The 24,613-nt window shown below is 42.0% G+C and overlaps 1 protein-coding gene across 1 annotated transcript in view; it reads left to right on the top strand.

The window, feature by feature from the left end:
* The first annotated feature begins 19,047 nt into the window (after positions 1–19,047).
* Positions 19,048–24,613, top strand: part of HNRNPLL (heterogeneous nuclear ribonucleoprotein L like) — a 39,171-nt gene continuing 33,605 nt past the window's right edge. The window contains exon 1 of the mRNA XM_055327190.1: positions 19,048–19,555. Within this exon, the coding sequence (XP_055183165.1) occupies positions 19,355–19,555 (201 nt within the window). The 5' untranslated portion in view covers positions 19,048–19,354. The remainder of the gene's footprint in view (positions 19,556–24,613) is intronic.

Below are 24,613 nucleotides of genomic sequence, written 5' to 3'. Positions count from 1 at the left end.
CAAAAGAGGTGGAAGGTGGAGTAGGGGAGCAAGGAGAAGAGAGGAAGAGATTCATTCATTCAGTTAACAAATATTTTTTGAGTCCTACTATATATATATTCTATGTGCTGTTCTAGGCACTGTTGATAGAAACAAAGCAAAGATCCCTAAATTCGTAGTTTGAACTCTAGCAGGATATTGCTGAATACCTTCAATTTCTTCTCATGTGATAAACTGCTATTTGATCAATTGTGGTCTGGTTCTCTGTTACTTGCAACTGAATGTAATCTTAGCAATGAGACTCTGTGGCCATAGTAGTTCTAACACTGCTGATCAAACATCCTCAGAAGCAGGGATTGTAACTAGACTTTACTCTTTCTAGAGTTGAGGACTCTCTGGCTTCCGTTTTTCTGTTTTGGCATACTTCTTTCATGTTGCAGGTTTTTCTCAAATATCTGGTTTATTTGGCTGGCCACTAATTTTTTAATTTTTAATTTTTTTATAAATTTATTTTTTATTGGTGTTCAATTTGCTAACATATAGAGTAACACCCAGTGCTCATCCCCTCAAGTGCCCCCCTCAGTGCCCATCACCCAGTCACCCCCCCCCCCGCCCACCTCCCCTTCCACCACCCCTAGTTCGTTTCCCAGAGTTAGGAGTCTCTCATGTTCTGTCTCCCTTTCTGATATTTCCCACTCATTTTTTCTCCTTTCCCTTTTATTCCCTTTCACTTTTTTTATATTCCCCAAATGAATGAGACCATATAATGTTTGTCCTTTTCCGATTTACTTATTTCACTCAGCATAATACCTTCCAGTTCTATCCACGTCGAAGCAAATGGTGGATATTTGTCGTTTCTAATGGCTGAGTAATAGTCCATTGTATACATAAACCACATCTTTTTTATCCATTCATCTTTCGATGGACACCGACTGGCCACTAATTTTTAAGACTGACTCATGAAGAAAGCTCTTTGGGGGCCCTGGGTGCATTGACAAGGTTTATTGCTTTAAGGGCTTTGCTATAGATCACTGGGTCCTGACCAGCCTTATTATTTGGGGACTGTCTAATATCAGTGTCTATAGGTCCTCCCTCTGGACCTGTCTAGTTTCTTTGGAGGAGAATCTAATTGATTGGTGTGAGCTGGGGAGAAGGACATGCCTCAGGCTCCCCATAGGTCAGTATTAGCTACTTATATGATACTCCAGTTTTCAACTCGATGACTTGTCCTTACCCTGCATGTGGCTTAGTCTTCAAATCCAGAGTCTCTTGGATTTTCTCCAGAATATGAACCTCCATTCTCCTATGGAGTGGTATTTTGCTGGCTACTTAGCATTGAGAAGGGGACTGGGGACTAGAGGTCCAACCATTTTCCTTTTATAGTTCATTATTCACATTACTTTTGGAGTTACACCTTCACTTGTACCTTTTGTGGTCCAAGCACTGAGACTCTTGGTTTCTAGCTTATTATTCATTGGAAACCCCCTTCTGAGATGTTTGGATTTCAACTTCCTCTATTCTGTTAGGTTAGTTATTACTTCTCCCTTCACTTTTCATCTTCCATAGTTTGTTGAAGAGCCTTTGTTTCTGTTTCCATTTTTTTTGTTGAGGGCTAATACTTTTTTTTAACTGTATTCTTTTACCATTAATTTACTAGTGTTTGGGAGGAGGCACAGGTGTCTGGTCATTCTACCATATTTTTCTTCATTTCAGGAATTATGATAGCAAACATCCTAGTAACTGGCTCTTGCAATGAAAGCCCCTGAGAAGGGTTTAATGGTTCAGCATTCAGCATGTTGTGGCAGGAGCAAGAATTGCTTTTTAGCAAAAGAAACCCTCCCTAAACAGGCTTAAGGAAAAGAAGAATTTATTGGCTCCTGAAAGGTAGGAGGTCCAGAGGGTTGAATGGACAATTTTGGTCTAAAAGAGAAATTCAGAGAGAGAATGTATTACGTAGGAGGAAGAAAAGCTATCCGTGTCAGTTAGTAAAGATAAAATTAGTTAAGATAGCAAATTTAGGGCAAATTTGAACATGTCAGCCAAAGTTTTGGAAGGAGGCAAAACAAGGGGGAGATGGGCAGGGACTGCAAAAAGTCTGTTTTATGAATACAAAGCCAAGAGGAGCCAAGAACACAGTGGGGATTGGACCTGGGTTGGTTCATGCTTCATTAAAGTTGTGATGTTCTCTTTCCCTGTGGGTGTTCTTCTCTTTTTAGAGTTTATTTTTAAGTAATCTCTACACCCAACATGGGGCTCAAACTCATAACCCTGAGAATCAAGAGTTGCATGCTCTACCACTGAGCCAGCCACGCCCCAGGTATTCTGATGATGAAACACTTTCTTTATGGTAATGGCAAAGATCACATGCAAAAAAAATAACAATTAGTAGCAAAGCCACAGGTAATCTAGCTAACTAAACCTTGGAGGTAGTGCACTTTTGGAAGTGACATGATTACAGATAAGAGTAGTATCATGAGGAAAATGATTTCTGGTTATAAAAAGGATTATCTACATCCTGTAGGCTCGAGAGAGCTTTAGATACTTCTAAACTGCTGTCTTTCTCCCTGTCTTTGGCCAAAGTTGTTTTTTTGTTTTTTGGTTTTTTTTAAGATTTTATTTATTCATGAGAGACACAGAGAGAAAGGCAGAGACATAGAGGGAGAAGTAGGCTCCTTGCAGGGAGCCCGATGCAGGACTTGATCCCTAGACCCAGGATCACTCCCTGAGCCCAAGGCAGATGCTTAACAGCTGAGCCAGGCATTCCTCTTTGGCCAAAGTTAATGAAAATAAAGAATCATGTGCTTGCATATTCTTATTGTCAGTTGTTTGTTTCTTTCTTTTTTTTTATATTTATTTATTTATTTATTTATGAGAGACACACAGAGAGAGACAGAGGCAGAGACACAAGCAGAGGGAAAAGCAGGCTCCATGAAGGGAGCCTGATGTGGGACTCGATCCCAGGTCTCCAGGATCACACCCAGGGCTGAAGGTGGCGCTAAACTGCTGAGCCACCCGGGGCTGCCCTTACCAGTTGTTTCATTGACACCATTGCCTGGAAGCAAACCTCAGGAACCTAGAACTAGGAAATGATGGGAGTTTTGACTCCTGTTGAGCCAGGTAAATTGATTTGGGACTGGAGTAATTGAGCCTACTAGTCCAAAGTAGATGGTAGAAGATAGGGGAGTCAACACAAAGTTGGCTTCAGGCATAACTGAATCCAGAGGTTCCAACAATGTCATTAGGCCTGTTTCCCTATCTCCAGCTCTGCTTATCTCTTCAAGTTTCATTCTGGGCTTCTCCAGTCCCAGATGCCTATATCCCCAGCTTAGCAAATCCAACTAAGAGGACAGTCTATCCCAACAATTCTAACCAAAAATTCTGATATATTATGGTGGGTCACATATACATCTCTGAAACAAACAAGCAAAGACACCGAGGAAACAGAACTCTGGCTGGCCTGCCCTGGTCTCTTGCACACATCTGTCATAATGGCCATGAGAGAGTTCAGCCCCACCTGAGATACCGGGGACTGGGTTCCTTACAGGAAAGAAGAGTTCTAATATAAAGAGTCATGAAACCAGACTGTTAAAAACAAGAGATATCCACTGTAGGTTCATTTACCTATCATTTACTGATTGATTAAAATCTTGTCCTTTTGTGCTGATCAGCACGGTCCCTAACAGGGGTTACAACATTCAATATAAAGCATTCTGAACTTTTGAAATGAACGTTGAACTGATTTTTTTTTTGTATAATTTCTTTTTAAGATTCTTTTTAAGTAATCTCCATACTCCATGAACTCACAACCCCACAAGAGCTGCATGCTCCACTGACTGAGTCAGGCAGGTGCCCCTGTGCTACATCATTTTAAGTAAGTTTTAATTTGGTGTGATAATAGTACCAGCAGAAATGATTCTATTATAGTTTCCCGGTGGAAGTTTCTTGTTCAAAATCTGTTTGAAGGAGGCGCCCACCCTGTAGCTAGGACCTTCCATGTAAATTCTGCTTTTCTGCTGCTCCAATCCTACAAGGCACTTGGTAGGTGTGATTTGATCCACCCACCCAGCAATTAAGATAATGCCCCAATCCCACTCTGTCCTTTCCTACCTGGGTCTCAAAACAGTACTGATATGTGCTCAGTCCAACAAAGTATCACGAGAAAGTTTCAGCTTCTGATTCTAACACTTCTTTTTGCAAGGATCTAATGAGTGCACAGGACCCAGTGTGTTGGGGTAGAGTAGAGGTGGAGTAGTGAGAAGCCGTGCCTTCTGCACCGCTCTTCCAGATTCTTTCTCCCAATCTTCTCTCTTTTCCTTTCTTTCTCAACCTCCAAATTCCCCAAGTCTCCGAACATACCTCACTAAGTCAAGAGTCAAACACTCATGTATTTGTTAACAGATTCAAATATATGCCCCAGAACAGGAGAAGGTCTCCCTCTCTGCCAAGGCTTAGGTCCACCAGATCACCTGCCGCTCAGACAGATTGCTTTTCAATGTCATTGAGATTTTAAAAAAAATCATCTTAAATCATCTGTACTAGTGGAGCAAAAACAGAGTGGCTATATAAATGTTGACAATGGTTTTATTCTTTCCCAATCTTACAGGGTTAGAGTAGCTTACACTATATTATATACTTACTCTATTACTCAGCACATGTTCATAAGTGAGGTTCTATTTCTTGTGCTCACATCTATTATATAAGAGAAGAAGTGCTGTAAAGTATCCTGCAAATGGGGATCCCTGGGTGGCGCAGTGGTTTGGCGCCTGCCTTTGGTCCAGGGCGCGATCCTGGAGACCCGGGATCGAATCCCACATCGGGCTCCCAGTGCATGGAGCCTGCTTCTCCCTCTGCCTCTCTCACTCTCTCTCTCTCTCTCTCTCTGTGACTATCATAAATAAATAAAAAAAATTTAAAAAAATAATTTAAAAAAGTATCCTGCAAATGTTAGATGTTGTAATCCCTAATACATTTTTTTTATAACATTGGGCATTGTCAAAATATTTTCAGTAACTTTCCCATTGAAGCCACATACATTAAGTTCTTACTCAAATCATGGGGATCAATGATGAAATAATTCTGAATTCATTTTTTCTTCTTGTACAAAGTTTCTTCTGAAATCAGTGGCAATTCTGATTGTGGGCTAGCTCCAGGCAGCATTCTGCAGAATGACAATCATGTCCACTATTAATGGGTCATTGTGTCCTTCTTCCCCAACTGAATCAATATATCAGTTTGGCTTCCTTGACTGGGTGGCTCAGTCAGTTAAGCACCAGCCTTCAGCTCAGGGCATGGTCCTGCGGTCCTGGGATGGAGCCTCACGTCCTCCCTCTCCCTCTGCCATTCCAACTGCTTTGTGCTTTCAGGCTCTCTCTTAAATCAATCAATCAATCAATCAATCTTTTAAAAAATGATATTGCAGTCATCTAAATAAAGTTTCTTTTGATGATATGACTATCATGGGAAGGTAAAACCTATCTCTTGGCATTTGTAATGACATGGATGGAGCTCAAAAGTATAATGCTAAGCAAAATAAGTCAGTCAGAGAAAGACAAATACCATATGATTTCACCGATATGTGGAATTTAAGAAACAAAACAAATGAGCAAAGAGGGAAAAACCGAGGGAGAGACAAACTAAGAAACAGACTTTTAACTATAGGGAACAAACTGATGGTTACCAGAGGGTAGGGGAATGGGAGACGGGGGTGATGAGGATTAAGTAATACACTTACGATGAGCACTGGGTGATGTATAGAATTGTTGAATCATTACATTATATACTTGAAACTAATATAATACTGTATATTAACTAACTGGAATTAAAATAAAAACTTAAACAAATAACAAAAAAAAAAGAAAATCATCTCTAATAATGAAATGTATAATAATTTTTAGATTAAAACTCCTTAGAAGAGTTTATGAATTTTAACAATACTCAATTTTAACTCTCTTAATGTTTTATTGCAAAAATATTTTTAAAAGAGATTTACTTATTTTAGAGAGAGAGAATGAGATATCATGAGCAAGTGGGGCAGAGGGAGGAGAAACCCAAGCAGATTCGGTGCTGAGTGAGAAGCCAAATTCAGGGCTCAATCCATAACCCTGAGATCACCACCTGAGCCAAAACCAAGAATCAGGTGCTTAACTGCACCACGCAAGAACCTCTTTTTGCCAAAATATTAAAAAGAATGTTTAAAAGCTTCAATAACTTCATCACTCTAGTAAAGATGTCTTTTTAGTTTTTCTAAATTTCCTTCCACCTTTATCCGTATGTGCAAATATATTATATAACTGTGATCACAGAATATGCACTATATGTATAGTTCATCTACTAATGATTCTCAACTAGAGAAGATTGCCCTGCAGGGGACAGTTGAGAATATCTGGAGATATTTTTAATTGTCCCTACTAGGGGCAGGTAGGGGCTACTGGCATCTATTGGGTTTCCAATAGATGAACAAGAAGACTACAGTATACAGCTCCCTCTCAAAAAAAGAATTAACCAATCCAAAATGTCCATAGTGGCAAGGTTGAGAAACCCTGTACACACACACATTTGTATTATACTTTTAACAACTATTGTATCCTTTTTTATTTTTATAAAATTTTTATAATTATCACGTATATCATCTAGCTGGCAATCATAATTTAGGTAATGATGTCCCCACTCTTAGATATAATGTTATGAGCATCTTCATACATATGGCTTCTATATTAGTTTGAATTAAATTCTCATGAGTAAAATTACCTTAATAAAGGGTATTATAGATCATTTTATTTTATTTTATTTTATTTTATTTATTTTATTTTACAGAGGGAGTGGAGGAGGGGCAGGAGAGAGACAGAATCTCAAGCAGAGTGTGGAGCCTGACACAACACTTTGATCTCACAACCCTGAGATCAGGACTTGAGTTGAAATCCAGAGTCTGATGTTTAACTGACTGAGCCATCTAGGCACCCCAGGGTGTTATAACCTTAATGACTCTTAAAACTGGTATACATAACTTAACAAACATTAACTTTGGCAAAATACATTAATTATTATCGGTTTTTCAAACAGAATTAAAATTTGCCTTTAACCACATTTTTTTTAAATTTTTATTTATTTATGATAGTCACAGAGAGAGAGAGAGAGAGAGAGAGAGAGAGAGAGGCAGAGACACAGGCAGAGGGAGAAGCAGGCTCCATGCACCGGGAGTCTGACGTGGGATTCGATCCCGGGTCTCCAGGATCGCGCCCTGGGCCAAAGGCAGGCGCTAAACCGCTGCGCCACCCAGGGTTCCCCACTTTTTTTTTTTTTTTTTTTTTTACCGCAGTTTCTAATGCTATAATTTTGTAAGTGGGAAGTGATGGTGCCGAGAGAGGATTATATCTGACAGCTTTGGTTTTTTGAATATACAGTGATATTTGAGGGGCAAAGAGGATATCTCTTTACCCAATTTATATTTGCCACTTTTTTTAAAAGATTTATTTATTCATGAGAGACACAGAGAGAAAGAGGCAGTGACATAGGCAGAGGGAGAAGCAGGCTCCCCACAGGGAGCCTGACATGGGACTCGATCCTGGATCCTGGGATCACACCCTGAGCCACCCAGGCATCCCTGCCACTGTTTCTTGAAGTATCACATAAGTGGGGAGGGATAATCCTATATTTTAGCCTTCATTAAGAATAGAAGTACTGACATAGACACAGAGAAGTGTGACAGTGTCCTATTCATCTTCCTTTCCTTAGTGTCTACCATGGGGTCGAGTAGGGGTACACTATAAAGTTATATGCATGATCAATATTTGTTAGATGGACAGATGGGGTAGGAGTAGTCACTTGAAGCAACTAGCTGAATGTGACTGACTTTACTGGGGCAGGTGACAGCATAGAAAGCATTGTGTTCCCATAAAACCAGTAGCACTCATAGTGGCATTTGGTTCCTAGTTCTCATTACACTTAATGATTTAGATTGTTGCTCCTGCTAGCACAGCTTCTAGGAATATCTGCTAAAGTTGGTGGTAGAGCCAAGATATTGAAGATCTGGGGACAAACAACATGCCTCCTTCTCTTAGCCAGGACGGAAAAACACTCTCTAGTAAGATAATACTTGTTTTTGTTTAATTTAACAGGGATACAAAGGCACTAACAAATTAATGAACTGACTGATGAATTTTTAATAACTAGGGAATAGTGTATATGCCACAAAATTGAAAAGTATAAAAGAATATGTGAAGTATTCTTTCAAGCTGTGGTCTCCAGCAATCCTGTTTCCCTCCCTGGAGGGTCTACCAGAGATATGTTAGGTATAGGCTAGAAACTGCCATCACCAAGAAATCCCAAAATAAGGCATAAAAAGCAAAATGGAAGTTTGCCTTTCTCATGTAACAGTCTGGAAGTATGTGGTTCAGGCTGGGGAGTGACTTTGCTCCACAAAACTCATCCAGGGACCTAGTGCCTTCAGTCTGGTTGCCCTGCCATCTCTTACATGTTCTGCTTGGTAGAAGCTGATTCAGTCCCATGTCTATACTCTAGGATGCAAGAAGGGAAAGAGAACATAGAGGGCAAACCATTTCTTTTTAAGCAATGACACAGCAGTTCCACCAACCTTTCTGCTCATATTTCATTGGCAAGAACTTTGTCACAAGGTCACACCTAGCTGCAAGGGGAGCTGGGAACGTAGTTTTTAGTCAGGTAACTGTTAAGACCAGCCCAAAATGCAGAGAAGAATTGATGTTGTTGTTGTTGGTATCTCAAAGTAAGAATTGGGTGCCTGGGTGGCTCAGTTGGTTGAGTGTCCAACTCTTGGTTTCAGCTCAGGTCGTGATCTCAGGATTGTGTGATGGAGCCCTGCATTGAGCTCTGCACTTGGTGGGGCATCTGCTTGGGATTCTCTCCCTCTGTCCCTCCTACCCTGCTGCTCGTATTCTCTAAAATAAATAAAATCTTAAAAACAAAACCACCCACTAATAATCTTTTTACCAGGAGGTAATGAAGTCAACTGGATTATGAATCATTGAATCTGTCTCAGTATTTTTTTTAAAAGATTTTATTTATTCACGAGAGACAGAGTGAGAGAGAGAGAGAGAGAGAGAGAGGCAGAGATAGGCAGAGGGAGAAGCAGGCTCCACACAGGGAGCCTGACGTGGGACTCAATCTCGGGTCTCCAGGATCACACCCCAGGCCGAAGGCGGCGTTTAACCGCTAAGCCACCAGGGCTGCCCTCTGTCTCAGTATTTTTTTTTTAAAGATTTTATTTGGGATCCCTGGGTGGCACAGTGGTTTGGCGCCTGGCTTTGGCCCGGGGCATGATCCTGGAGACCCGGGATCGAGTCCCACGTCGGGCTCCTGGTGTGTGGAGCCTGCTTCTCCCTCTGCCTGTGTCTCTGCCTCTCTCTTTCTCTCTGTGTGACTATCATAAATAAATAAATAAATAAAGATTTATTTATTTATTTATTCATAGAAACACAGAGAAAGAGAGAGAGAGAAGCAGGCTCCATGCAGAGAGCCCGACGTGGGACTCAATCCAGGGTCTCCAGGATCACACCCTGGGCTGCAGGCGGTGCTAAACCGCTGCGCCACCGGGGCTGCCCTCTGTCTCAGTATTGAATCGTGATGCTGGAATGTCACAACTAGATCCTTTCAAAATACCAGGACTAAAGTAAACAGAAATCAATACAGGCCTGATACTTCAACCCATTTCATTACTAGATTATTTGTCCTTTTTTTTTTTTTTAAAGTAGGCTCTCTGCCCAGTGTGGGGCTTAAACTCAAGACCCTGAGATCAAGAGTCGCATGCTCTACTGACTGAGCCACCCAGGCACTCCAAGATCATTTATCTTCTTTAACTCATTCTTCTCTTTCTTTTATTTGAATCTCTAAGACTGGGGCTTGGTAATCTGGAGGTGACTGGCAATCGTCTTTCCCAAAAACACTGGGCACACTTAAAGTTGTGGAAGTGGGTGAAACTTATCTTTGTTGATCTTAGTTCTTCACCCTCTTACACTGAGCATACAATAGCTATGGTGTCCCAACCATTCAGAACCCCACATCAAGGGCACACATGGTTGCTCTCCATGTAAGGCTAATGGCTACAACATTTTCTCTCTTCTTATCCAACAAATACACCTTTAGTGTTCCACTTACCTGGTTGATAAGGCTGAAAAGCTGGGGGCCGAGAAGGAATTTAAGGAGTGGTTGAAATGTTGCTGCTTGTGAAAAGAATTCAATTTGACTATGTAGAACTATTGCCTCACCTATTTTAAAAGGCCTAGAGTTTGTTTTACTGTCTGTATGACCAAAATAAATAAATAAATAAATAAATAAATAAATAAATAAATAAATATTCTGTGTTTAAATTGCAAACATTGGCATTCATGAAGAAACAACTCCAAATATCATTTTTATAAATTGCCACTTTTCTGAAAAAAACAAAAAACAAAAAACAAAAAACAAACATTGCACAATATAGAAACAATCAAGCAGATGGACTTTTTTCTCTTCTCCCTTCCTATGGTCATTTTGATGTCATTAGCAGAAGAGCTGAAGCCATCTTTTATCTTTTTTTTTTCTTTTTTTTTTCTTTTTAGAGAGAGAGTGCACATGTGCATGGGGGGGTTGGAAAGGGGCAAGGGGTGAGAGAGAGCAAGAGCGAGAGATACTTTTTTTAAAGATTTTATTTATTTATTCATGAGAGACACACAGAGATAGAGACAGAGATATAGGCAAAGGGAGAAGCAGGCTCCATGCCAGGAACCCGACGTGGGACTCGATCCCAGGTCTTCAGGATCACCCTGGGCTGAAGGCAGCGCTAAACCGCTGAGCCACTGGGGCTGCCCAAGAGAGAGATACTCTTAAGCAAGCTCCATGCCCATGCCCAGCTCAGAGTCCAAGACAGGACTCCATCTCATGACCCTGAGACCATGACCTGAGCCAAAATCAAGAGTTGGACACTTAACTGAGCTGCTCAAGTGCCCTATTACTATCGTTTCTCACTGTAAATCTTCATTATAAGGGTTGACTTGGTGATATGTAAGTTGACTATAGCTATCTTTAGTTCTCTTTAAAAAAATTTTTTTTAAAGATTTTATTTATTCATGGAGACAGAGAGAGGGAGACAGGGAGACAGAGACATAGACAGAGGGAGAAGCAGGCTCCTTCCAGGGAGCCCGATGTGGAACTCTATCCTGGACCTGGGATCACACCCTGAGCCAAAGGCAGATGCTCAAACACTAAGCCACCCTGGTATCCTTCTCTCTCCCTTTCTCTCTCTCTCTCCCTTTTTTTTTTTTTTTAAGATTTATTTACTTATTTTTAGAGAGAGTGAGCAGGGAGAGGGGCAGAGGGAGAGGTAAAAGGGAATCTCAAACAGACTCCAGGCTGAGTGCAGAGCCTGATGCGGGGCTCAATTCCACAACCCTGAGATCATGACCTGAGCTGAAATCCAGAGTTAGATGTTCAACCAACTGAACCACCTGGGGAACCCCAAGCTATCTTTAGTTCTCTAAATTTGTTGCAGGAATAGTTAATATTTTTTTAAAAAATCTGCTACTAATAAAGGATTCCGAAAAGAGTACATGTATTGGCCAATATTTGACAAAGACTCAATAACAGACATATTTATTCAAAGACTTCAATGCTTCCCACATCACAGCACATGTAGAAAATATTAGTACTCATATGGCACACTGATGGAAGTTGGGGCCAATCGGCCTTGAAAATGCCTGCACCTGGCCTCATCTAGCTGTCCCAAGGGTTGAAGGGAATCATTGCCTTGGCACAATCCATTCTTTTGGCAGCTGAGTTGGAGAAGACTTATCTAAAATGCTGGTATCCAAAATGTAGTCTTCACATCAGCAGCAGCAGCACCTGGGGGCTTGTTAGGAATGCAAAATTGGGGGTGCGCGGGTACCTCAGTCAGTTAAGCATCTGATTCTTGATTTCAGCTCAGGTCGTGATCTCAGGGTCGTGAGATCAAGCTTCACATCAGGCTCCATGTTAGGCATGGAGCCTACCTAATATTCTCTCTTTTCTTCTCCTGCCCCTCCCAACACTTTCTCTCTCTCTCTCTCTCTCTCATATATATATATATAAAGAAAAAGAAAGAAAAAAGAAAGAAAGAAAAGCATTCCATTAATACTCTCAATTATTCTTTAAGTATTTTAATACTTCTGGCTTAAACTAACTGGAATGAATTCTGTTCTCTGAAATTCAACTTTGATTCATATAGTCAGCTGTTTTCAGGACCATACATGTATTCACTGATTTATTTAGCCAGTATTTATTGAGGGTCTTCTCTGAACCAGTGTTTATATATATTACATATCCATATATAATTAAAAATTATATTCCTTTTTTTCTTTAAAGACTTTATTTATATATTCATGAGAGAGAGAGAGAGACAGAGAGACAGAGACACAGGCAAAGGGAGAAGCAGGCTCCATGCAGGGTGCCCGACGTGGGACTTGATCCTGGGTCTCCAGGGTCACACCCTGGGTTGAAGGCAGTGCTAAACCGCTGAGCCACCCGGGCTGCCCCAAAATTATATTCCTAAGAAAGTAGTCCCATCCAAATAGGACAGAAAAATTAAAAGTTCCAATGCCAAACTAATCCCCATAAATAACAGTTCATATGTCCTCATTGATATACTGGAAAGAAGATGGGAATTTAGAGACAAAAGATTAGTTTTTCTGAACATTGTCAAAAGGAGACAGTAAGGACTTGCTCTACTTCAATGTTTCTGTGAGAATCAAATCAGGCAATGTATATGAAACTGCTTTGTACATAGTAAAGTTCTATGCAGTGCTATTTATTTATTTATTTATAATTAGTAATAATAGTAAATTTATCCTATGGACTTTTAATATAGGATGCTTATGATAGCACCTTTAAAAAATACTTTTGTTTGCTTTATTCTCAATTCAGTGGAAATTCTGATGATCATGTAATGGCATTCTTTTTTTAAAGATTTATTTATTTGAGAGAAAGAGCACAAATGGGAGGAGGAGCAGCAGAGCCAGAGGAAGAAGCAGGCTCCTCACTGAGCAGGGAGCAGGACGTGGGGCTTGATCCCAGAACTCTGGGATCATGACCTGGGCCAAAGGCAGACACTCAGCTAATTGAGCCACCCAGGTACCCCAATGTAATGGCATTCTTAGAGATAAGTCAGAGAGTGACTACTTTGTGAGAAGAATTTTCACGTTTGAAAAATATTCACAATAAGAAATCTTTTGATAGATGTGCTTCATTTAATACAATTGGTTGACAAATTTAAATCATACGCATTTTGGTATATCTAGTGTATAAAATATAGCTTAGTTGGCTGAAAAATGTAATTACATTTTTAATGTAATTTGTAATTTACATTTTATGTAATGTAATTACATATCTTTTAAATGATCTCATTTCAAATATGGGTGAGGAGCAAATCAAATTATGGATAAATCTTTGAGACATATACATATACCTAAGTTGCACAACTTACACGTTTTATGTGCTTCCTTTTCTTAAGCTAGGAGAAGGAGAGCTTAACTCAGACCAACAAGTGTCTAGTCAGTGGCTACCATGTACAGTTGTAGGTGATGAGAACACAAAAAGATGAATAAGATATGGTCCTATGCTACAGTCCAGTCCAGCATATCCAAAGCAGCAGCCAGTTGTACATGTGGCTATTGGTTACTTAAAATGCAACTAGTAGGGAGATCCCTGGGTGGCTCAGAGGTTTGGCGCCTGCCTTTGGCCCAGGGCGCAATCCTGGAGCCCCAGGATTGAGTCCTGCGTCGGGCTCCCGGCCTGGAGCCTGCCTCTCCTTCTGCCTGTGTTTCTGCCTCTCTTTCTATGTCTATCATAAATAAATAAAATCTTTAAAAAAAAAGGTGACTAGTATGACTCAGAAATAGAATTTTACATTTTCTTTAATTACAACTAATTTAAATGTAAATAGCCATGTGTGACTAGTGGCCACTGCACTGGATGGCACAGGTCTAGCCAAACTCAATAGCTGATTTGTGGTTAGGCTGCATGGGCCAAACACTTTTGTCTTTTTTTTTTTTTTCTTCTTTTCTTTTCTTGTCTTAAAGATGATCTATTGATTTTCTGATCTTAGGGGTAGTGGTGGAGGAAAGTGCCACAATAATTTCCGAAAGTACATAGTATCAAGGGAAACGATTATACAATTCTGTTAAAAATGCATTCCATTTGATTCAAATGCCCCCTAACATATTCAGAATGCAAAGACATTGCCAGACCAAGAAAGCTGAAGGCGGGAAAGGTAAATTAAAAAAAAAAAGGTGGGGGGGGGGGATCCCTGGGTGGCTCAGTGGTTTAGCGCCTGCCTTTGGCCCAGGGCGCGATCCTGGAGTCCCACATCAGGCTCCCTGCATGGAGCCTGCTTCTCCTTCTGCCTGTGTCTCTGCCTCTCTCTCCTCCTATGTCTATCATGAATAAATAAATAAAATCTTAAAAAAAAAAAGGTCTAAAAACCTAGTTTATGTGTTCTCTTTAGTATTCCTTGTCATTTTTAGTGGTTGCAGCATCAAAGATCGGGAAAAACAATGAGTGAATTAGTAACTTTCTTACTAAGGAAACTTCCTTGATGGGGTGAAATGGGGTGTTTCCAAGAAGTTTTTATTTTTCTTAAGTTAAAAAAGACAGAAAAGAACCAAGAGCTCTACTTAACAAAAAGGCACTAAATACTGATTACTCCCAATTATTTCATGTTCTGTACCATTGGGAATGATCCATAGCACTTAGTACCATTTTGTTAAGTGTGAGCAACTACTTGTTAATCTTTATATTTTCATGTCGGTGAATTTACTTTGATAAATTCTATTTGCTCTCAACTGGGGATAGAAATGCTATGATTTTACTCTTCCTGCTTATTAAAAAATTTTAAAGATGTCTAAAGCACTCTCAATTCACAGGAGTTAGAGAGAAGTGGAAATAATTTAAGTATTATTTCTAAGACTAAGTGGCTATCACTGATCGTAAGAATCTGAATTTTACCCATCATTATTTAGTATCTGAGCTAGTCCTCTAAAGTAAATCTATTTTATTTTTGCTGACTTATCACAATTTTTTTTTTTTTAAAGAGGCAGAATAAGGTAGTAGTTCCAGCCCCAAAGCAGATGTGCATGATGATAGCGCCCAAAAGAGAATACCACTGTGGTTACACTTGACTGCACAGCGAGTTAATAGTGCTCAAGCACTTCCTACAGGGTGCATCCACTTGGAACTGTGGCTTTTCACCATAACAAACCAAATGTAGATCAAATTAAAGGGGTTAGCTTGGGTACAGGACACAGTGCCCTTTCTTGGGGGATCTCTGTCAAACACGGAAATGATATCATCACAAACATACTTGCGATTTGACAGTTTCATAGGAACTAATTGATTTGTCTCTGGGCTTTGTGTTAAACAGGTTTTTTTTTTTAAGTTTTTATTTATTTATTCATGGGAGACACAGAGAGAGAGGCAGAGACACAGGTAGAGAGAGAAGCAGGCTCCATGCAGGGAGCCCGACATGGGACTTGATCCCTGGACTCCAGGATCACACCCTGAGCCAAAGGTAGATGCTCAACCGCTGAGCCACCCAGGCGTCCCTGTGTTAAACAGGTTTTTGTTGTTGTTGTTGTTAAACAGGTTTTAATGAAAATATACCTCTATAGTTCCAATTCTTTGGAAATGTGGCACACAAATAAGGTGTGCATAAGGGTTTTATTTGATTTTGAAAAAGCTGAGGCAGAAAACAAAGTTTTGTATATTCAGTCAAATAGTTGCAATACTGGAAATTGAGTTTGGGTATGAAAAGTTCAGTTTGCATCACCAGTTGTTCATATGATGTATCCATCAGAAAATAAAGATACTTCTCTATTGATTTCTGAGCCTTTTCTATAGAAATTTAAAAATGAACACTAAAACAGCTTTGTTTGTAATTTCTTATGGAAGTCAATTAAATTTCCTTATACTAATAAAAATGATGATAACTATAATCTATTCATCCCTTTCTAGAATTACTACTACATAAGCCCTGGTAGAAATTAGTGAATAAGTTAGTATCATGATAAGTGAGTATAAGATCTGTGTTTGTGGCAGTAAATTTAAAACAAATCATTCTTCTTGATGAGTACTGGATCTGGAATCAGATAGCTTGGGTTCTAATTCTTACTCTCTGGTTTGCTTGGTCTTTATGGCAGGTCCTCCTTAACCCTTCCTGGATTGTTTAATTGTAAAATGGGCAAAGTAATAATAATGCCTGTAAGAGGGCTTCTGTCAGAATTTGCTGACATGACCTGTATAGTGGCTAGCATAGTACCCAGCACACTGTGAATGGCTGTTATTACATGTGTCTTGTTTCCTTGACTTGACTGCAAGCTTTGATAAGGCAGGGATGATTTCATATAGTTTTCTGGTCCCTTCATCACTTAGCACACTATCTTATAATTTTTTTTTTACAGATTTATTTACTTATTCATGATAGACATAGAGAGAGGCAGGAGGAGACACAGGAGGGGGAAGCAGCAGGCTCCATGCTGGGAGTCCAACGTGGGACTTGATCCCGGGACTCCAGGATCAAGACCTGGGCCAAAGGCAGGCGCTAAACAGCTGAGCCACCCAGGGATCCCCCACTATCTTATAAATTACAGTCAGTACTGAGATTTAAAACTAAAGACCTTGACTATCAGTTTCCCCAGGGCTGCTCTAGACCTGTCTCCCATTCTAGTAGAGCCTCTGAATCCACTTTGAGTTGTGGTAATGGTAGTTCATGGCTGTTTCTTATCCTAATCAAGAGCATCCAATCCAATCAAGCATTCAGACAATCAGCCAAAGGCCTGAGGCTAGATGTAGTGCAAAAGAAATTCCAGATGGTCAGGGCATTTAGGAGCTGTTACTGGGTTTCTTAGGCATTTCTGGCTCCTGGGAGGTGTGTAATTTATCTCATTTAAGTTAAATCATGCAGAGTATAATTTATGCCCTCCTTCTTTAGCTCTTCTCATGGTAGAGTGATAAGCTAGCTAGCATTCTCCTTATCGAAGGACTTGTCACTGAACAACTTATCAGCAATAAGCTCACAGATAACCTGTGGTCAAAGTACGGATCGATGTCCTTTAAACAGACTTTCTATGTTTTACTTCTTCAGTTTTTTTTTTTTACTGAGCAGTTTGGTGTGACCTATTCCAAAAAAGAACTAAGTTTCATGCTGGTACATATTCCTTCCCACCTTCTGTTAGTAAACACTGAGTATAGCAGCAAGGTTTCGCAAGGCTGGGTTTCCTTATGGATTGGTGTGAGACTTGAATTTTAACCTGGTATAATCTAGGAGTTGGAGGTAGGCTTTGAGAATATTTTCACTATCACTATAAAATACTTGGAAAGTTTGGATAAGGCCTTCCTTCTGGCTCTTTTCATTCTTCCCAATGCTCTGTGGTAATATTTCCTCATGTGGCCAGCACTGCAGCTCCCTCTTTGGTATTTCTTTTGTCTACTTCCATTCTATCTTAATCTAAAAAATAAATTTCTAAATTTTTTTTAGTTCTGTCAGTGTACACTTGCAGCTGCACACAAATTTGATTATAAGCTCTATGGTGCTGGGAAAAGCTTCCATTTTTTCCTCCCAAAATGACAGGCAGTGTAAATTATAAAGTAAAAAAATAGTGTGTGTTAAAGCACTGCCAGCAATAAATAAAAATGGCTTTTTTGGAGGAAATAACTTTAGAAATGAGGGAGAACAAGGTGGGAGGAGGAAACAATCCACAAGGTTAGGAAAGGAAGAGCCACATTTCGAAGAGCATGGAAAGATAAAGACAATGCAAACACTTAAGGGGTCTCTATCCCAGGCAACCCTCCGAGGGTTAAGTCACATAGGGCAGTTAGGTTAGATTAGATTTGCTAGTTTCTCTCCCGACAGATACTGGACCTTTATTTCCCAAGGACCACTCACTCCGCATTGTTGAGTGTCTAACTTATGCCAGGGATCTGCACAGCAGGTGAAAAAAAAACAAAACAAAACAACAGCACAGTTCGTCTTCAAGCGTTTCTAGTCTTTAAAACAGAACACTCTAAGAGGTGAAGTATAAAGGGCCCTGCAAAAAAAAAAAAAAAAAAAAAAAAAAAGAGAGAGAGAGAGAGAGAGAAAGCAGCAACTAGAAGCTTGGAAGAGTCCTCGGGGCTCCACGAAGGAAAGGAGTCCTGGCCCGAGGGAGAAACAGAATTTTCCTAAGTTTCTGTATCTTTCAAAAATAAACGATAACGTTGAAACAGATTCATCAGCCCGAGAGCAAAGGGTTGGGATGAAGGATGACATATCGCACGGAGGATTTAAAACGCAGGAATTTACACACAGCGGTCCCCCCTAAGTGTCAGGAAAGAGAGGCCTAGATGACAAACGCTATAACGGGTCGCACTGACGTCCACCTGCGCCTTGCTAAATGTAGACGGCCGATCTCGAAATATCTAGTGAGGGGCGGGGAGAGGGTGCGCCCACTCTCATCCGATTTTGCACACAACAGAGAGGGAGAGAGAGAGAAGCCTCCTTTCATGGTTCCAAAAACCCTCTCCTCCCGTCGGCCTCTGTAGTTTTTAAGGGCCGTGCGAGCTCTCTCTGCAGGGAGTTTAGAGGTTTTCCCCACCCTCTTGTCAAGAGAATAAGAGCATTTAAATTAGCGGGAGGGCGGTTAACACCCGCAGCCCCGGCTCCCCTGCACGCCTCGAGGCCCGCTGGGGTTCCCTCCCCGCCCGGCTTCGGCGCGAGAGAGAATCCAGGAGCGCTAACGGCCGCCGCGCAGCAACGGCTCCCGGGCAGCGCGCGGCGAGCGTTGCGCGCTCGGGACTCGCAGGCCAGCGGCGAGTTGGCCCGGCGCAGGGAGGAGGGCGGGGCCGAGCCGTGGGCGGCTCTTGACGAACAGTCCTTACGGCCAATGGGAAGCCCGGTCGACTTTTCCGCCTGCCAATAGGGAGCGGGGCCCAGGCCGGGGGGCGCTTCCCGCGGGCTGCGGCTGGATTCGATCCTGCGCGGCGGCCGCGAGGGCGGGGGCGGAGGCTCGGCCTGGGCGGCGGGGAGCGGATTAGGGGAGGAGGGAAGACCGGAAGCCCCGGCCGCGTCCCCATCCTTAGATTCGCTCCCCGGGGCTGGAAGCAGAGACGGAGGAGGAGGGAGAGGCTGAATGTGGGCTCCGTAATAAAGGGGAGCGGCCGCTCCGGAGCCGCCTCCTGGGGCGCCCCCCGCCCCCCGCATCCCGCCCGCCCTCTGCGCCCGCCCGGCTCCCGCGGCCCGCCCGGCAGCGCGGACCTTCGCTCGAGAGGCTCGGCCAGTGGCGGGGACCGGCCGGCGGCGTCCGAGGCCCGCGCCCCGCCGCCACCCCCACCCGCTCGCCCGCCGGCCCCTCCGGCCGCCGCCATGTCCTCCTCCTCCTCCTCTCCCAGGGAGACCTACGAGGAGGACCGCGAGTACGAGAGCCAGGCCAAGCGCCTCAAGACCGAGGAGGGGGAGATCGACTACTCGGCCGAAGAGGGCGAGAACCGCCGGGAAGCGACGCCCCGAGGCGGGGGCGATGGCGGCGGCGGCGGCGGCGGCGCCGGCCGGAGCTTCTCTCAGCCGGTAACAAAGCGCGGCGCCCCGTCCGCGGTGCCTGGCGGCTCCCGGGGAAGCAGGGCCGGGCGGCGGGGCCCTCCGCGCGCCCGGGGCCCCCTCCCTGCTGCTGCTGCGCGGGGCCGGCCGGGATTAGCCTGTCTGCCCTACCTGTTTCGCGCATCCCGACCGCGAATCCGGCTCCGGCCTGGCCGCAGGCCCCGCGCGCGCGCGCGCGCCCGTCCGCCGGCCCTGAACTCGGGGAGGGGGGCCGGGCGGGGGCGGCCGGGCGGCGGGGGCGGCGGGGCGGCGGGGCGGCGTTGCTTCCGCGCCCGGGGGGCTCCCGAGCGCCGCTCGAGCGCCGCTCGCTCTTTGTTAGTTCAACTCCGCCGGCGGGCGGGCGGGCGGGCGGGCGTCGGCACGACCCTCGGTCTCCGCCTCCTGCCGCCGAGCCCGCAGCATCCGCGCGCCCCGCTCGGCCGCGGGACGGTTTGCGTGGGTTCCGCCGGGGTCCCTCTCCGCCTGGGGCCACTGACAGGTCGCGCCCCAGTTCTGGAGGTTTAATTTCAAAATTTTCACTCTTGGCAGGCATGGCGCGCGCGTGCATGCCTTTTTCCTACCCAGTTGCAGGATTCTTAGTACAGGTTTTAGCCCTTCTTTCAAAAAAAAAAAAAAAAAAGTGTTGGTAAGGTCTTAACACCGCCCTTGTTTTTAAGTAAAATCTTAAAATCGCCTTAGTTCTTCATTGGCCGTTTGCTCGTTGCACATTTGCCCCACGAAAGGAGGAACAGGACTGTGACTGCCTTAAACACACATTCCTGCATTCTTGTTGCTCTTGTTAGCTGGAGGCAGAAGGAATGTGAACAGTCGTCTGGTCCACAGCTAGTAGTAGTAGTAACTCGGCTTCAGTTGCATGACTGTAAGGAAACAAAGCAAAGCAAGTTGTCGCCCTTTTTTGGGTGCCCTTAAGGGGTCTTAATAGCCTAGATGTCCTTCAAACATTTAACACAATTGTGATTTTTTTTTTTTGAAAGGAAACTTTACCTGAAGTTTAAAAAAAATTGTGCACACATATTCTACTTAGGATGTTTTCACTTTTTATAAGAGGCGAATTATATAGGTCTTTAGTAATAGTTTGAATTTTTACGTAAAAAATTCTGGTCAGGTAGTCCGTGTTAAGAGTTTCCAAATGCCAAACAGGTTTCAACACGTTAGAAAAAAAAGGAACTTTTTCTTCTTCTAAATAAATGTTTCCTCCTGGCTAAATAATAGCTTTTGATTTTTGTGCCTAGGTATTTGGAATATTCAGAATGTAACTTGAACATGCGAATAAAAGAAATGCATGTTTTCTTAAAGTTTCAGTTCAAAGACCATTTCACTGTGGAATTGAAACAGGAATATTGTAACTGATATTTTATTTTTTTATTTTTTTTAAAGATTTTATTTATTTATTCATAGGCACAGAGAGAGAGGGGCAGAGACACAGACAGAGGGAGAAGCAGGCTCTATGCAGGGAGCCCGATGTGGGACTCGATCCTGGGTCTCCAGAATCACACCCCAGGCTGCAGGCGGCGCCAAACCGCTGCGCCACCGGGGCTGCCCTGTAACAGATATTTTAGATGGATCTCACGGATCAGTGTATTTCTTTTGCCAAAAGTCTTGAGTTTTTTGCATAGCAGCATGAAATATCTCCCTTCAGTGTCTTGGAAAGATACTTTAATCTGTTTATGAAAAAAATTTTTTTGAAAAATTGATTAAACATTAGGGCAATAGTATTATTTTGGATGTTGGTAAGAAAATAATATATAATTAACATATCCAAAGTGAATTGTATCTGGCAGTGGAAATAGCACTGGGCAAGGCTTGAGGAGAGTCAGAAGTCTTAGCTAGCATACAATCTATGTGCCTTTGGGGAAAGTCCGTTAACAACTACTCTTGAATTTGCTTAGTCTGTAAAATATAAAAAGTTGAATCTTTCCATACCTGATGTAGTTGAGTGATTAATGTAATGCCGCTTTTAAATTACCCAGGCAGGAACTAACATATGCAGATTAAGTTAAAAATTCTAATTTTTGTTTATCTTACAGTTTTGTTTCTTAGGGGAGAGTGAATTGCTTTTATTCAACTGTAGAATCCAATACTGTACTGTGAAATCTAATGAAGGCTTATTTTTCCTGTCTTTAAGCTTTTTTATTCGTGTAATTTTTGGTACTATTTTGAAATTATTGCAACTATGGAAACCTGTACATAATAAAATTTTATTAGGATAGACATTCCCTAGATAGAAGTTTAATGTCTAGTGCGTCATCAGCCAGAAGTATGATAATTCATCTAACTGAAATGGATTTGGCTCAACCTCCAGCCATTGAAGAAATAAATACCTGATGGTCAAACTGTTAAAAACAGTAAATGTAGATTAGATAGATACAATAATAATCAAGCTTTTCCACTCCAGTTGGAGGTTTGTAAGATGCAAAGACTTCAAAGATTTACATTATTTTGCTTTGGATAATTAAGTTTCCATGAGTGCTTTAATAATGATTAGATTTAAAGACGACCGTATTTTAGAAAAGCAGTGATGGGGCTCCTGGGTGGCTCAGTAAATGTCTGACTCTTGATTTCGGCTCAGGTCCTAATCTTAGTGTTGTGAGATCAAGGAGTCTCCCCTCAAGCTCTACGCTGGGAGTTTACTTGTCCCTCTCCCTCTGCTCCTCCCCTCTCACGTGTGCTCTCACTCAAATCTTTAAAAAGAAAGAAAAGGAGTATTTTTATAGATACTTATAATTTAAAGATGAATTGATCATTGTGAATGATCGTGTTGTTTTAAGGTGTATAGACAAATGAGTTAGGAAAAGAAGAAATGAATTTGGATATGAGAAATAAGACACTTTAGATTTATGGCTTCTTGTACTTAATTTGAAGATCAAAAATTCCTAGAGTGTTTCATATCCACTTGACTGCATTGTTGCGCAAAGCTGGATTATGGAGGTTTGTGCTATGTATTATACAATTACTTTATTCTTGTAGAGTGAGTAGTCTTAAATTTAGCAGTCATGACCTTCAAGATCATATTAATGGTATATTTCTGTATCTGCTTTATTTTATTTTTTTAAAAGATTGTTTATTTGAGAGAGAGTATAAGAGAGAGAAAGCAGAGTATGAGGGGATAGGCAGAGAGAGAAGCAGGAGCAGACTCCATGCTGAGCAGGGAGCCTGATGTGGGGGCTCAAATCCTAGGACCCGGGACCATGATAGATGCCAAAGGACCACCCAAAGATAGATGCCCAACCGAGCCACCCAGGCACCCCTGTATCTGCTTTTTTTTTTTTTTTTTTTTTTTTTTAAGATTTATTTATTCGGGAGAGGCACAGAGAGAGAGGGAGAAGCAGGCTCCCTACAGGGAGCCCCATGTGGGACTCGATTCCGGATCCAGAGATCACACTCTGAGCCGAAGGCAGATGCTCAACCGCTGAGCCACCCAGGCATTCATATCTGCTTATTTTTAAAAAAGCAGTTTGACTTACAAATATTAGGACTTTACTTGGCAAAACCAGTTGAGGAATTAAATTGGGAGGTTACATAGAAAAGATCTTTTATAAAAGACTGGTATCAAAAAACATTTATAGAGTGCTAATTCATTTTGGAGGCTTTTAAGTTTTTCATTCACTGTATTGTGCTGGTGAGTAAACAGGCAAATCAGATTGTTAAAGTGGTTTGTTTGCTGATGTGAGAATTTATTTCTCAACTTCTTAATAAATAGACTTACAAGATGGCAAAATGCCAAGATAAAAATGTAGATCCTAAGATTTCCTAGTGATATATATCATATAGAGAATCTAGTTTGAATTTATGATACACTACTTTAAGGATCTGAATTACAAAGATGCATAGGAATATTGTGATGGCTTGTTGGATGAATGTGGGATGGGAGATGAGATGAGGTCACTTTGTTAGCTTAGCTCCCACAGGAAAAGTTTAGAGGCGGACAGTGAGCATGGTAACTATACCCCTGGGCAATAAAAAAGTTAAAGGATGTGTGCCCTGGAGGGAAGTGCCAAAGTCTTGAGGCTTCTATAGCAATAGTGTTCCCTGTCTCTTTTAGCTAAGCTGCTGTGTAGTAGCGTGAGGATTTTCTGGCCTGATATTAGGAAAGAAGTGAAAAGTAGTAGATTTTACTATCTTTTTTTTTTTTTTAAGATTTTATTTATTCATGAGAGACACACAGAGGCAGAGACCTAGAGAGAGAAGCAGGCTCCCCGAGGAGGGGAGCACCATGTGGGACTCTGATCCCAGGACTCCAGGACCACACCCTGAGCTGGAGGCAGATGCTCAATTGCTGAGCCACCCGGGTGTCCCTGCTATCTTATGGTTTTAACAAGTGACTATATTTCATCATGTTAGTACATAACAGTGAAAAGAGCTGTTAATAGAGCCATAAGCCCAACCAAGGCAGTTGTCTTGGATCTGCTACCAACATGCTTTGTGACTTAACCTCTCTGGAACTCAACTATCACATGGGGAGGTTGGATTAGATGATCACTGTGATCTCTTAATTCATCAAAAAACAATACTTGAGCACCTTTTGTGTGCTAGATGCTATTCTCACTGATGGGGATATAAGAAAAAAAAATTACATATCTAAAAATCTGTGATTCTACATCTTTAGTACTTTTTTTTTTGCCTCTATGAAATTGGATACAACTTTCAAAGCTTGCAGTTGCAGCCACAGCAACAGTTCAGGTGAGCTTAAGCAAAACAAAAAGTTGGCAGATGTGGGGAATTTTACTGGCCCATGTAACTGGAAAGCCAAGTTGTGGTGGTTTCATGCATGGCTGAATCTAGGGATTTAGGTGATGTCATGGTGACTTGATTCTGTGTGCTTTATATCTTCTGTGTAGTTATAAAGCTAGACTTACATTCTTAGCGCTAGCAAATAGAGAACACTCTCTTCCTCAGTGTCCATGTGTATCCCTTCTGATCAACACTTTTTATCTTTGTTCTCCCTGCAGCTAATCACTGGGCTACCTCAGAAATCGGGCAGGCATGATTGTGTGATTGAGAACACTGGTGGAATAACAGAGTTCCAAG

This window comes from Nyctereutes procyonoides, unplaced genomic scaffold (assembly GCF_905146905.1).
Source record: "Nyctereutes procyonoides isolate TBG_1078 unplaced genomic scaffold, NYPRO_anot_genome, whole genome shotgun sequence".
Taxonomy (NCBI): domain Eukaryota; kingdom Metazoa; phylum Chordata; class Mammalia; order Carnivora; family Canidae; genus Nyctereutes; species Nyctereutes procyonoides.
This window is presented reverse-complemented; position numbering and strand designations above follow the sequence as displayed.